This window comes from Hypomesus transpacificus, chromosome 26 (genome assembly GCF_021917145.1).
Source record: "Hypomesus transpacificus isolate Combined female chromosome 26, fHypTra1, whole genome shotgun sequence".
NCBI classification, from domain to species: domain Eukaryota; kingdom Metazoa; phylum Chordata; class Actinopteri; order Osmeriformes; family Osmeridae; genus Hypomesus; species Hypomesus transpacificus.
Window position 1 is genome coordinate 4,956,213 of NC_061085.1, and position 14,705 is coordinate 4,970,917.

General features: G+C 43.3%; 1 protein-coding gene across 1 annotated transcript; it reads left to right on the forward strand.

Moving 5' to 3' along the window:
* Positions 1 to 600: 600 nt before the first annotated feature.
* On the forward strand, positions 601 to 12,900 carry sim1a (SIM bHLH transcription factor 1a). Its single transcript, XM_047049810.1, has 12 exons — positions 601 to 777; positions 1,186 to 1,647; positions 3,980 to 4,062; positions 4,262 to 4,351; positions 4,464 to 4,572; positions 4,657 to 4,742; positions 4,911 to 5,110; positions 5,495 to 5,601; positions 5,938 to 6,085; positions 8,086 to 8,248; positions 10,871 to 11,258; positions 12,131 to 12,900. The coding sequence occupies exons 2-12, from the start codon at positions 1,473 to 1,475 to the stop codon at positions 12,898 to 12,900; spliced, it is 2,319 nt and encodes a 772-aa protein (XP_046905766.1). The 5' UTR covers positions 601 to 777; positions 1,186 to 1,472.
* The last annotated feature ends 1,805 nt before the right edge of the window (positions 12,901 to 14,705 follow it).

Sequence of the window (14,705 nt, forward strand, 5' to 3'; positions counted from 1 at the left end):
TCGGCCACAAACTATGTTCACTGGCTGCCTGCAAGTCAATGTCGTAAATGCTTTGTGTTGAAGTAGGCCTATTGACTCCGTTGGCCAAACAACATAAAATGGCAAGACTTTAGAATTGTGATTAAATTATAATAACTGTAGGCTACTTTTAGCTACCGATGGTGTTCATAACGATCTACGACTATTTCTGTTATTGTTTAAAGACCGCTGTTTCCGCCAGACAAAACAACGACGTCCATCCAAGCTTTCCTCTAAGTTGAGATCCGTCTGGGTCAAAGGTGAACGTTTCACACAAACTACACTTTCACTACAGGCTGTGTGTGTGTTTCCATCACGGGCGTCCAATAAGAAAGTCGACCTCAATACTCGTTGCCCAATAAGAGCAAGCGTGACAGTGGGCTGGTCCTGAACAGAGAGAGAGAGAGACAGACAGAGAGAGAGAGAGAGAGAGAGAGAGAGAGAGAGAGAGAGAGAGAGACAGAGAGAGAGAGAGAGAGAGAGAGAGAGAGAGAGAGAGAGAGAGAGAGAGAGAGAGAGAGAGAGAGAGAGAGAGAGAGAGAGAGAGAGAGAGTTTGGAGACGCGGTCTGGACACGAATTCCACTCGTCGTGCGTCCCTAATTTGGAGAAGTGTATGCAGTAAGGGGTCCGCTCGCCTTTCCAGGTGGAATTCCGAGAGGAGTTGGAACTAAACTAACTGACTCGAGTGGTGAACTCTGCTCAGGACAGGTGAAATTCCCTGCGGGCAGCGTGAGGGTGGTTATGGGATCTGAAAAGAGGTAAGTAGCCTACAAACATCGAATATGTTTTTTAGAGAAGGCCCTGTCATTATCTTCATCAACGTTTTCTGTAGTAGGCCTACTATTCTGAGTAAAATGATTTAATATAACTTATGGCCTAATTATTTTGTGTTGCTTTTAAGTTGAACCTTATGATAATTTACACATGTAGGCTGTAGCCTATTGTTGTAACATCTACTGCTGTTATTATTATGCCACAATTATCATAACCAGATATTATCATAACAATGACGATACTCTAATGAATTAGATAGTTAGCATAGCAATAGATGAAACGCGGGAATTACAAGTAGAATGGGTGAATAAATTTTCACTTGAATTAAATTAAATTGACAGCATGTACACGATAGCATATCGAAAACATTCTGTGTTACTGTGTTTCTCAAGGAATGAAGGAATGCAATCGGCATGGAAGGCTTCTCGCCATTCTGAATGACAATTAAATACGTCTGACATAACAAAAATCTTCACTCAAACGCCCAAAGCCCCGGACATCAACCTATCTCTACGTGCTTAGGATTTTGAAAACAGTTCAGATATGCCTGCTGCATTTGTTTGGCAATAAAGCCATGACAAAAAAACAAACGGAGACATTATTGCTATTGGGTTTTGATGGGCTGACGTGGGGTAAAGGAATGATTTAACATAGTGCAAACGGAAGGAAATAAAGCAAAATGAAGGAGAAGTCTAAAACTGCCGCAAGGACTAGACGGGAAAAGGAAAACAGCGAATTTTACGAACTGGCAAAAATGTTGCCTTTACCGTCTGCCATCACATCACAGCTGGACAAAGCCTCCATAATACGACTGACAACAAGTTACCTGAAGATGAGAATTGTCTTCCCTCAGGGTAAGTATTACAGGCTATTCACCAACACATCTGCCACCATCTGCAATTGGATCAGTTGCAGGTGTGTGGCAGGTTATTCTCTGTTATTCTTCATGCATTCGTTTTTGTGAAAAATATAAAGGCCAGTTTCTGACATAAAAAGTTATGTCGAACCTCGATACTGTGGAGGCCAAATGTATGACGAAGGCCTAAATGTTAGAGCATTTCCTATGTCAGAATTTACACAGAAAATTATGATGGTGGGTGTAAGGTTCATTGCCTTCCACACATAGGCTTTCTTTGCCGTCTTTCGATTTTATTTTAGACTATACATGATTAGCTACTGTCTTTACTAGATCCCAACAGGCTTCTCTTCTGCGTGTCTGAGAATATCTGCACCAATTTACAAATATGTCCTTGCGTGTAGCTTAATTAGGCCTATGTTTATGTAAACCGTAAAATATTTGATACAGGCCTACTTTTGCTAAATAGCATAAATTAAATATATAGGCCTAGATGAATTAGTGGGCATATAGGCCACTGTACCTACATTGTAGTCTACGAGTCTTAGGGAGTCTTGTCGTGCAGACGGAAGCCATGTTTGCGTTTTGGTCAATTAAATGCACTAAAATAATTATAGCCTACTGGCGGTGTAAATTAAAAATAAATATAAATTAAAAAGAATGTCTTTATTGACTTAGTTATGCATATATAGCCACGTATCCTATAGGCCTAGCCATAATGCTTCACCTGTATAAATTCATGTCAAATTGAACTCGACTAGGCTTCTGAATAACCCATTTATGCCAAAGTGCTCATAATCATTCGTTTATTTAGAATAGATAGTTCTCGTGTGCGATAGGGCAGCCACGTCCACATTCGGGTTTGAATATTTGTAATTATAGGAGGAACGTTTTGAGCGGTATTGTAGGCTGAACTTCCAATTATGTGCGTAGTCTCGCATGTCCTATAGGTCCTAGCTTACATGCCTGCCTTATTTTGTCAGTAAACATGTATGTTAAGCTTTTCTTAGCCCTCATAATACAGATCATGTTATTCACTCGGCAGGGCACTTAATGTTGTTTCTAATAGAAACATCACGTTGATTTAAGCGATTGTAATTAATTGTATTCGTCTGAAATATAGGCTAAGGTGTCTGTCTACTGATCATTTACTCATTGGGTGTTGTGCTTGTACTAGGTACAATAATATAAACTAATTGTCATCTGAAAATTAAAGCTATTGTTTAATTCCTTTGAGGGGAGTGGAAATCCTCAAAACACGTTGGCCTACACGCGCCAATGGGCCAACATTGCGTACAGTTTATTATTATGATCCTTGTCTGATCTGCCCGCACCAACTGACATTTTCACCTTACATTAATGTTATTCATACATGTTGGTTTGTCATTAAAATGGACAAGATAAATACATACAATAATGTTATGTGATTTTTGTTTAAAACGAAGATTACGTTTACAACCTCAATCAGTTAGCCTAGGCTAACTTGTTTTTATATAAATCCGTTCTGTAATAGTTTTCGCAGATGTGTTCCTAATAATTTACAATCCAGGGGGCAGTGAGACAAAGTGGGAGGATATACATTTTATCAACAACATCTGACATCTTGATATCTGTGTTGTTTTTTATCCGATAGCCTACATGCTGTAAAAGAAAATTTATAATCTCTGAAGCTCTGATGGCCAGTTTTGTCTGTTTTTGTCGAATGGTGAGGTTAAGTTTTTACACGCATGTTCACTAATTTGCTACAATCCAGTACTTTGAGTGCAAGTGCAAGATATAAATTCTAGTATTGTTTTCTGCTAAAGTGACAACAAATAAAAAATATAACAATGGATAATATATATTCAAATGCATTTTTTTATCAAACAGGGGGGAGGGAGGGTACTCAATGTTGTGGACTCGGGGAGAACAACAATGGTCCAAAGTTGACATTACGAATCATGGAATTCCACACTCGAGTAAAGTGTAAAAATACGCAGGCAACAAGAACATTTAAGTGCTGAAATTCGGGACATCAGTAGCATGATCAACATCTCACCAATTTAAACACAACATGAAATATTATGAAACATGGCCAACAATATCACGAATAATCAAAACAAAATCGTCACAGTTAGGCAAGGTCGGCAACATTGTCAATACCATCACCACATCAACATCGCGACTATCCTCTAAGAACCATCACGAACCCCATGGCCTTAGTTCAAAGGGAAAATTAAACTAGGCTATGTTGCACACAAGTATGATTCGCCAAACGGAACGGTAATGTATATCGACAGACCTTGTAACTTTTTTATTATTATTAAAGGAAATGTTTCCTTTGTTTTCAGGTTTAGGTGAAGCTTGGGGTCAGACAAGTCGAACAAGGTCACTGGATAATGTAGGGCGCGAGTTGGGATCTCATCTACTCCAGGTAGCCTACTGTATATTTAAAACAACATTGTAGACAATTGTTTGTTTGTTTTTTCATGTGGTGTGAAAAAGTAGTTTTTCACAATGTCTTTTCTCCTGTTTACCTATATCGCTGACCTAATACACGCAGTCTAGAAATTGAAATGTTCAATAAGCTATAGATATTTCGATTGAATGAACGCTATTTCTTTCTGTCAAAGACGTTAGACGGATTCATCTTTGTGGTGGCTCCCGACGGGAAGATAATGTACATCTCAGAGACAGCTTCAGTCCATTTGGGACTCTCTCAGGTCCGTGTCCGGTGTATTTCTTACTACGATATTCGTTTCCTTAGTCGTTGGTTGACAGCCGTTATTTTGTATGAAACTATAACATCTTAATTATCGTGGTTATTATTAACAGGTAGAGTTGACTGGGAACAGTATTTATGAGTATGTTCACCCGGCTGACCACGACGAGATGACGGCAGTCCTAACCCCACACCAACCCTACCATTCGCACTTCGTTCAAGGTGAGCCTTTTTTGTTTTGGTAGGTAGCCTATATATGACTTATATATAAATCCTATTTCTCAAGAACATTTTGTTACATTTCAGAGTATGAGGCGGAGCGCTCATTCTTCTTGAGAATGAAGTGCGTGCTTGCAAAAAGAAACGCGGGCCTTACCAGTGGTGGATATAAGGTAGGCTATGAGTTTCCGAATCGAATTCATTATCATGATATGAATCGATGTGTATGCATCATTACATTCAACACATTTCAGTAGGCTACCCACTCACACACAGAAGTATCTCGAATAGTCGTTATTTATCGACTGAAATAATAATTATCCTCTCTCCTGTTGCCTTAGGTGATCCACTGTAGTGGTTACTTAAAGATACGCCAGTACAGCCTCGACATGTCGCCTTTCGATGGCTGCTACCAGAACGTGGGGCTGGTGGCAGTGGGGCACTCGCTGCCTCCCAGCGCTGTCACCGAGATCAAACTACACAGCAACATGTTCATGTTTAGAGCCAGTCTCGACATGAAACTCATCTTCCTCGATTCAAGGTATAGCCTAACTAAAATAACAAACATTGAACTGTGAGTATCAGGGATGGAATTTTAAATACATTTCAAATACACTATGTATGAGGGAGTCAGGTGGTTGAGCGGTTAGGGAATCGGGCTAGTAATCTTACTGTAAGTTGCTCTGGATAAGAGCGTCTACTAAATGTAAGTGTCTAAATGTAGATGTATGCCTCTCTCCCCCCTTTCCAAGTATTACATCAATGTAAAAACGTATCAACAATTTTACTTAATCAAGCACGTGGTAATAACTCACAAAAATGTGATCAGTTCTTGACGAAGCTGTTGCTGAAAGAATTACACATTTGCTGAGACACCTCTCCTCATTCCTCTCCCACCCTCCCCTCTCTGCCCCTCTCTTTTCAGGGTAGCCGAGCTGACAGGCTACGAGCCTCAGGATCTGATAGAGAAGACTCTGTACCACCACGTGCACAGCTGTGACACCTTCCACCTGCGCTGTGCCCACCACCTGTGTGAGTCCAGCAGCTTTGGCTATTCATAGTCAGACTCCAACTGCATGGGGAGGACCACCTGTGTGTTTCTGACAGTACACACAGACACACATAGTTTGCTCTCTTTCTCGTTGTTTTCTCTCATTCTCTCTCCTTCCTCTCTTTGTCTCTCTCACACGCAAACACACACGCAAATATACATTTCTGCAGACATCCATAAAAACCACATTCACCACCTGTCGATAAACACCCCCAAAAACTTAATTTATAATAAATAGCAATATCCGCTACCCACATTTTCTAGCTACCAAACTGAAACCTGACTCTGCCCACCTCTTCATCTCTTTGTGCCCCCAGTGCTAGTGAAAGGCCAGGTGACCACTAAGTACTACAGATTCCTGGCCAAGCATGGTGGCTGGGTATGGGTCCAGAGCTATGCCACCATCGTCCACAACAGCCGTTCCTCCAGACCTCACTGCATAGTCAGTGTCAACTATGTGCTTACGTGAGTCACACACAGTGTTCTAGGTCTAGCATTTGGTGTTGAGTATACTGCTAACATTGTATCACTGTGTGTCAGCATGTAGCTGGAATCCCAAACTATCTATGCAAAATGGACAAAATACTATTTAAACTTGATACATACTAGCCAGTAAGGAAACAAAAAATGTTCAGATCACTTGCAGGTGTAGGACACACACATCAAACTGACCAATTTATCATGTCCAAGTTTTGTTCTCCCTAGAAAACAGGTAACATATTCACTTGGGGATTTAGGATCATTTGAAAGGAGTGAAGAACAGACTAGCCTCATCCAGGACTTTCTGTTTGTTGTTTGTTTATGTAGCACTGTGATGCCTGATATTTGTGTGATGTTTGTCTGGTGTGATGTGCATCTCTCAATCTCTGTGTGTGGTGAGAGCGCAAGGTAGGATAAGACCCTTGGAGACAGTAAGATAAACATGTGGGTTCAACCCCATCTAAAAACCCTCTACTGTCACAATCGATTTGGAGTCCCAGGAAAGAAAATCCATATGACACAGTGAACTTGAAATCAATAGCTATCTCATAGCTGCGACCCACGTTGGATTTTCCTTGTTAGGCTTGGTTGATCCAGACATAGCTCTTAATCTGTGTGTGTGTGTGTGTGTGTTTGTGTGTATCAGGCTTGCTAGCTCTATTTTCTTACGTGTGTTTGCAAAAGGTAACGGTAAAACAACTATCCTAAATGGAACTTTACAAAGAAAGTTTCTCTTGCACACTCAAATGGATTCAATTCACATTGGACAACACTTTACATTAAGCTTACATATTATATTGCAATACCTATTGTAAAAACATTGTACAAAATAATTATTTTGTAATTGAATAGTTGAAGTGTTTGAAGTATAGGTTATTACAAAAGTGTAAGAAGGCACAGTATGGGCAAGGAGGGCAAGGGGTAACTGGATGTTAATATTAACACAGTTAACACACATACAGTAAATCATGTGTTTTCTACACAGGTATCAAACATGTCCAGTGTAATTTTTTTCTGATCAGCATCCCAAATGTGCCATCCAACTCATAGTTTTATTTAAATTAAAATAACAAATTAGAGGAAGGGTGGGGTGGGGTGGCAGAAGCATATTCCAAGTCGAAGGTGACCTGACTTTAACCCTCCCCCCAACGCCAGGGTGGAATTCCAATAACACAGCTGAGTTTGCACAAAGGCCTAGCAGATATTGGCTGAGGCGTTAAGAGGTCACAACGCATTGCAGGGAATGGCCACAGGTTACTGTACCTGCAAGAGGAAATATATCTTGTCTCACACACACACACACACATTGGCACATATCCAAACAGGTCTACTTCCCTGAGGTGTCAGACATGAAGAATGGGTCATATTTAGAGCTGTGTTAAACGCCGGACGCCGTCGGGGTCAAAAGCTGGGCACAGGGTTTAAAATGCCACTGTCTGCCATTACATACTGTTGATGTGATAAGTTTAGAATAGGGTCTGTGTTTGCTCAGAGATTGACACAGAACCTTTTCATTCTTCTGGCGTTGACAGAGTGGTAGAGTAAACCACAGGGCAAAGGGGTTGCAAATGCCAAAAGATTGTCATACGCTGTACATACATATCCAGCTGACAAATTAATAGCTAGTCGAGCATGTGTGTGTGTACGTGACAACTCTTCACACATAAGCATGTGTGTGTGTTCTGGCAATGTTTGTCCGGTTGTAATTAATGATTAACTCAGCACAGTCTATTGTGCTTCCAATGCCAGGAAAATCTTACACAGAAGAAGCTTATCTCGATGACCGTTTCTATTTCTCGTGGTCTTTTCATTAATCCAGACAGAGAAAAAGGTGTTTGTGAAATCGGTCTGACACACAATCAATAATCAATATTGACTGAGACGTTTGAGGTTTTAGCAATTACTGTAAGCGTCATGCTGAATTATAATGCTTCTGAAAGAAAAGCGTTCTACATAATGGCCGCTGGAAATATGTTTGCTTGCAGGGATACGGAATACAAGGGCATGCAGCTGTCTTTGGATCAGATGAGCCCCAGCAAGCCACCGTTCCCCTACACCAGCACTCCTGGCAGCACCGAGGAGCGAAAAGGGACTAAGTCACGTCTGAGTCACTCTAAGGCCAAAGCTAGGGTCTCCCCTTACCCCCAGGTAATAAACTGGATACATAAATACCCCCATCAGTCCTTCCGTTATTACAACATGGTCTACAGGGATTGAGACAGACCTGGGGTGCGTTTCCCGAAAGCATCGTAAGCCTAAATTCATCGTAGAGTCCATCGTACGATGGATCTTAGTTGTACGGGCCGTTTCCCGAAACCATCGTAGCTAAAGAGGCACTTGAAAATCGTCGTAGATCAACGAGAGCTCCTGACCAGTCGTAGATCGCTAAGTGCATCGTAGCACAGAGACTCAGTGGAGACACGCGTAGGCCGACCATGAAAACTACATTAAACTCATGCTGAAAGTTACTTCCGATGGAAAATACGATTTTTTTGGTGTTCTTTTTACACCAGTTACGCTGGAACTGGGATATTTCTTAGTGAACCATACAAGTTTAACTGCCGAAAAAATATCAGAATCCGGTTTATCCTCAAGTAAATTTAGGTTACACAAAATAATTTGATTTAGTGGGTTTGGCGCATGCAATGAAGGTATTTAAAAAACAAATGTCAGTCTTATTCAAAATACTATAACATTGAAATATGGCTGTTGTAATTTGCAATAGAAACTAGAAATGCATTAACGTAACGCTTTTACGAGTACAATAACACAACAACAATTGAACATTGAAGATGTTTATTAGAATTATAGGGCTGGTAGCACGCCAAGCCCGGTGGATGAAGAGGCTGGTGGCAGAGCCGAGCCTGATGTTAGGAGATGGTGGCGCCCAGGAAATGGAAAGACTCCACAGGGTTGAATAGGAAGTCACACAGGGTGAAGGGGCTGGGGGGGAGTGAAAACTCGTACGAAAATCATAAAAGCCATTGAAGATATAAGTCCTGCACTGCAGACTTGTCCCCTCTGATATGGGGAATTGGATGTGGTCTGAGATGTGGCAAAGTAATGCAGTTGTGACAGCCTGCACAGATCTTGACACTGAGGCCTTGGCGAGCCCATGTCCATCTCCAATAACCTCCAGAAAACTGCCAATGGCATAGAACCTTAACACTGCCAGTAGTTGGGTTACAGGGGTCAGTGCAAAGGACCTCCTTGTTAGCCTCTGCAGGTCTGCTTCTATGTGGTTCAGGAGCATCATGATATCATGATGTCATCTGACATATCTTACACTCATAATGAGTATAATTGATCAACCATCAATTAAAGTAGAGTTGATTATTCATGTCAGAAACAATGATTCCATGTTGAAGACATGGGGTATTCATTACTTATGTGTTTGTCATTTGTCACAATGTCATTTGTGGCCAATATGTGATAATTATGAGATTGCAAACATGGTCTTGGGAAGCTGTTGGCCTATGCAAGATTGTAGATATAGTCAGCACTAGAAAATAAGACAGTAAATATGTTGGATTGAGATGCTTGTATTTGTGCATTGAATTGTTTAGGATGCTAGCTGGGACATGCCATGTGTGATACCATTCATATGCATGGTTTTTAACCTTGTAGTTCAATCAAGTAGTAAATATAGGACTCATATATATATGCCTATGGAAAGTGGAGTACCAAGAAGAGTTAAAAACCAAGGCACAAGTAATTTGAGAAATAGTTGTTTTATGGGAGTTTGTTCTCCCTGCTCCTGCTCCTCACATGGATCTATAAGGTAAACATGTAAGGATTGGACAGGCAACACTGAATATATGATACAATACACAATTCAGCCTTTACTTAATTTAAATAAACATTGTATGCTTTAGGCTATAAGGTAACCTAAATGTGACACTACCTTGTTGATTGGACAGATGAATAGGCACAGAAATGGAGGGCCTTGTGAACTTCATCTCTTCAAACAAAAGCTTCCTCACCTCAATTTGGAGACGAGCCCACTTAATTTCCAAGACCTCCTATTGGTATTTAGCATCCTGTGTCGCTGATTGCAAGGTCCTAACACCGGTGTAAAACTGATGCAGCATAGTTTGCACGTTCACCTTATTGTCTTTACCTTCATGTAGCATCACATTGAAAAGTACTCAAATAAGTAGCCTATAATAAATGTAAAGTTTTCTGTAGCTACAGAAAATATTTTTTTGTGTACCGTAATTCGTCAAATATTTTGGTTAATGTTTTAATTTTAAAGTCTTCAAGTTGCGTCAGAAGAATCACATTTCAGTACAATGGACAGCGTCTTGTTAAGTGCAACTTAAGAGATACGTACGATGGTTCTCCTGACGAGCATGTTCGGGAGACGCACGTAAGAAATTTACATTTTAGTCATTTAGCAGACGCTCTTATCCAGAGCGACTTACAGTAAGTACAGGGACATTCCCCCCGAGGCAAGTAGGGTGAAGTGCCTTGCCCAAGGACACAACGTAATTTTGGCACGGCGGGGAATCGATCCGGCAACCTTCTGATTACTAGCCCGACTCTCTCACCGCTTAGCCATCTGACTCCTCTAGAAATAACGATGGATCGTTATTTTCATCGTAGAGAACCCTCGTAACAGCTACGATCCATCGTTATCGGGAAACGCACCCCTGGGCTGAAAATTCCCAATGCAGAGTTTTGTGAACGTGGAAGCATTTTGTGGAAGTCAATAGTTAGGAAGCTGTAATTATTTTCATAAATTCTAACGCTTCGCACTCCCATCCCCAGTTCTCAGCTTTCCACCCAGAGCGCTCAGAGTCAGACCAGGACAGCCAATGGGGAGGCAGCCCTCTGACGGACTCTGCCTCGCCCCAGCTGCTCGATTCCGGGGAAGGCATGGAGGCATCCTGCGCCTACAGACTCTACCCTGACTCGGGCTCGCTGTGCTACAGCCTCGCCCTGTCGGAGGAGGACCTCACCCATGGCTCCGGCCACCCACACACCCCCGCCTGCGATAGAGCCCGCTGCCAAGCTGGACGCTACCTCCTGGGCTCCACCCCCCAGTCTGGACGAGAGGCATGGTGGGATGCCACACGCTCAGTCCTCTCGCTACCTAAATCCTCACTGGAGAATGGTGAGGGCTATGACCTCACTTCCTACCACGGAGCCATACACGGTGAGGCGGTAGGGTTGCCACCTTGGCCATCTGGTTCTGGGGATATCAGTGGGCTCGCTTTTCCTTCTAGCTGTTGACCAAATGTTATTGTGAACCATGCTAAGTTGTTTACTTGCCAATTTTTTGCCAATGTGGTGTTTGCTACCATCTGTTCTCTGGTAATCGCCTACTTTTGAAGCCAAGCTATTTCACCAAACAAAGAAATGACTTCCAAGTCTACGGCTTGCCAAGGCAAACAATAGTTGGCTGGATAGAACTTTTTGGATACCAATTCAGACCCAGGGGCGGACAGGGGGAAAAAAGTAGCCCGGGAGTTACTGTCACTGACCAGCCCACTCAATACACAGCGCGTTGCCCACTCAATGCATCGCACGTATCGACCAGTCATTGGCCTACTTGGAAAAATACCCATACACTAAACATTATTTTGAATGATTACAAAGAAATTACATCATATATGTTTAATTTCTTACGTTGAACTTTCGAAGTCCGTAAGAACACATTTCAGAGGACATAAGACAAAATAGGCACCATGAATGTTAAATACAGATTGCGAAGAGGAGTGTAAAGCTCAGTCAGTGATTGTGTACTATTAAGGTCTTAAAGCAATTTATACGTGTTCAAGCTGTGTAATATGGAAAATGGTTGGAGGTGCTGACAATGTCAGAGGGAGGGCCGGTTAGTGACGGCAGTGGGCTGGTATTTTGGACCATCCCAACCCTGTCGGCCCACCGGGGATTCTCTCGGTATCCCCGATGTCCAGTCCTCCCCTGTTCAGACCGCACACATTCAGTCCTCGGCTGTAATTCCATAACCACCTTGTAGTAACCATTTCTAGCAGGATGATTTTACTGACCTTTTGTCTCTAATAGGAAGAGGACACTGGGATGAGGAAAGCGTGGTGAGCTCGCCCGAAGGGGGCGGAGGCTCCACCAGTGACTCGGGTGAGCGTTACCGTGGCGACCATTTCCGGGCCAGCCCTCAGGAGCCCAGCAAGATGGAGACCCTGATCAGGGCCACCCAGCAGATGATCAAGGAGGAGGAGAGCCGTCTGCAGCTGCACAAGGGGCCCCTGGATGCCCTGGGCCCCGTCTCAGGCCTCTCCAAAGCCCACAGCCCCTGCTTCACCCCCTCCCTGCCTCTCCCCCAGGCCGCCATGCCCGGAGTGGTCTGCCGAGGCCCCGGCCTCACCAGCATCAACCTCACCTCCTCCGACCGCCTCCATCACCGCGATGATGACAATGGCAAGGCGCTGGGTTCCCACGATAATGACGACAACACGGCCAGCCCAGCCTCCCTGTCACGTCTGAGCAGCCCCAGCTCAGAGGGCATGTCCAGGTCAGGCCTGGGGCTCACTAAAGACTACCTGCAGACAGACATGTCTCCACACCCTCCGCTGGGCCCCCAGGGGAGCCCGCTGCTCTACCCAGCCCAGGACAGACAGACACTGGACAGGCACGCAGCCACCTATGCCTTGGCTGGCTACTCCCTGGAGCATCTGTATGACCCGGAGAGCCTGCGCAGCTACTCGGGTCTGGGATACGGCAGCATGCAGTACGACATGGCCTCACACATGCGCATGCAGGCTGACCAGATGCAAGGACACAAGGCCACCTCAGTCATCATCACTAATGGGAGCTGACCACACAGGACACAGACATGTCCCAATCTGAAAGAGACAATGCAAGATCCTTACAAATGAATATGATCCCCTTTAACTATAGCTCGAAGACTTGGCTAAAGGGTTAGGGACTGGTCCATAACACAGGTGTTACTCTGACACTGGGACAGTGGGCCGATGTCTTTACTGGGATGAGAATCTACCAAAGGCTGTCATTGAGTTTGCAGCCTGGTTAAAGATAAACCCGACGTTTCAAGTCGCAAACTTTCTGTGTCATGCTCCAGCGGTTATCTGAGTTAACTCAGACACTTTTTTCCCATGCTGGTCAAAAATGTGCAACTCCATTCTAGAAACCCTGTAACCTGGACACTGATTTTACAGAACCTATAACATCTTCAAAAGTAACGGGATTTATTTACAAGACTGAACACAAAGAAATGACAGGACAATGTACGTTGTTAAAAACGTCCCTGAAATGTTGTTTATTTGTCAATATGTCAAATAAGCATATCCCATGTGTAACGTTTAGCAATGCATTTGTCCAAAAAGTTATTTTTGAGTTTTAATGTTCTACATTATCTGTGCCCTGTTTAGTTTTCGGTAACACATTATCATGTGTCCCTGCATTTCTTATCTGCAGTTTTAAAGAGGGAGATATTGTGCTCCAACATTGTGCTCAAATTAAGAGCTTCGTATTCCACTGTTTGTTCCGAGATTGACAGGGTAAATTTATGTTATGTCACTCCTGTCTTGTTTTATTTATGATGTACATAAGGTAAAAGAAAGTTTCTGTGGGGGATAATGGATCAGAAAGTTATTTAATAATTGGAAAGAAAATGTCTTTTGAATTGAAATACAATGCAATTGCAATCAAACCCTACTGTAACTCCTGTTTTGGTTTCCATCAAATGAGGTGAACTAACTGGTCGGGCTGTATGTTCTGCAGAGCTGGTATTTTAATTGTATCTGTTACTTGACTCACACACATAGATCACAAACTTTTAGCTCACTTTCATTACAGATCTTGTAAAACGATTTTGTGTCCTGTTTGCAACCCTTGTCATGACTTTACCAGATACGTCGCCTGGACGGCCTCCAGTCCAGCTGGATTATTTTCCCTCAGCACATTTAACCACTTTGACTTTTGCCGGAAGGGTTATTTCTCTGCCATCAGGGTTTCTGTGATGTATGTAAGTTATTCAGATGTGGTCGGCCACTTGGCTGGCCTGTCTGGACTGATGGCCGGGGCCCTTGACTCTGTCTGTCTGACATGGAGCTGCCATCCGTCAGCGACTTACGCGGGCATCTGATAGGCTGCCAGATGTCACTCTGTACAATGCTCCAGGAGGTAGAGCCATTACCAGTGCTCTGCTTGCCACATCTCCAGATGAAAAGAGAGGGAGGGAGTGAGGAAGAGAGAATGTGTGTGCGTGTGTCAGTGAGTGAGCGAGCGTGTGTTTGTGCATGTATGTTTGTATGAATGTGAGTCTGTGTGCACGTGTGTACATGCAAATTGCATGTCTGCACTCAGGGGAGGCCAGTTTTCTGATGTATTTGGAGGTTGAGGGCTGCAGTCCACTGGCTCGTTTGCCTAATGTACCCTGCAGGCATTCACATGCAGAGCAGGCCGCAACTGCAGCCCAGTACTGGGCCCTGTGCCCAGAACTGACACCATTCCTTACACCCCCCCCCCCCCATCCACACACGCACACTTCACACACATAAACATACACACCACCGCCCTACTGATAGAATCAAACAGACCATCGGTCATAAGACTGGAATGCTGGCTGTGGGAGATTAGCAGGTGAGGCACAAAATGTTGA

Coding starts and splice junctions, on each gene's coding strand:
- sim1a (XM_047049810.1), top strand. CDS start 1,473: ATGAAGGAGAAGTCTAAAACTGCCGCAAGGACTAGACGGGAAAAGGAA. Junction 4,352..4,463: donor TCCATTTGGGACTCTCTCAG/GTCCGTGTCCGG, acceptor TATTATTAACAG/GTAGAGTTGACTGGGAACAG. Junction 5,111..5,494: donor CTCATCTTCCTCGATTCAAG/GTATAGCCTAAC, acceptor CTCTCTTTTCAG/GGTAGCCGAGCTGACAGGCT.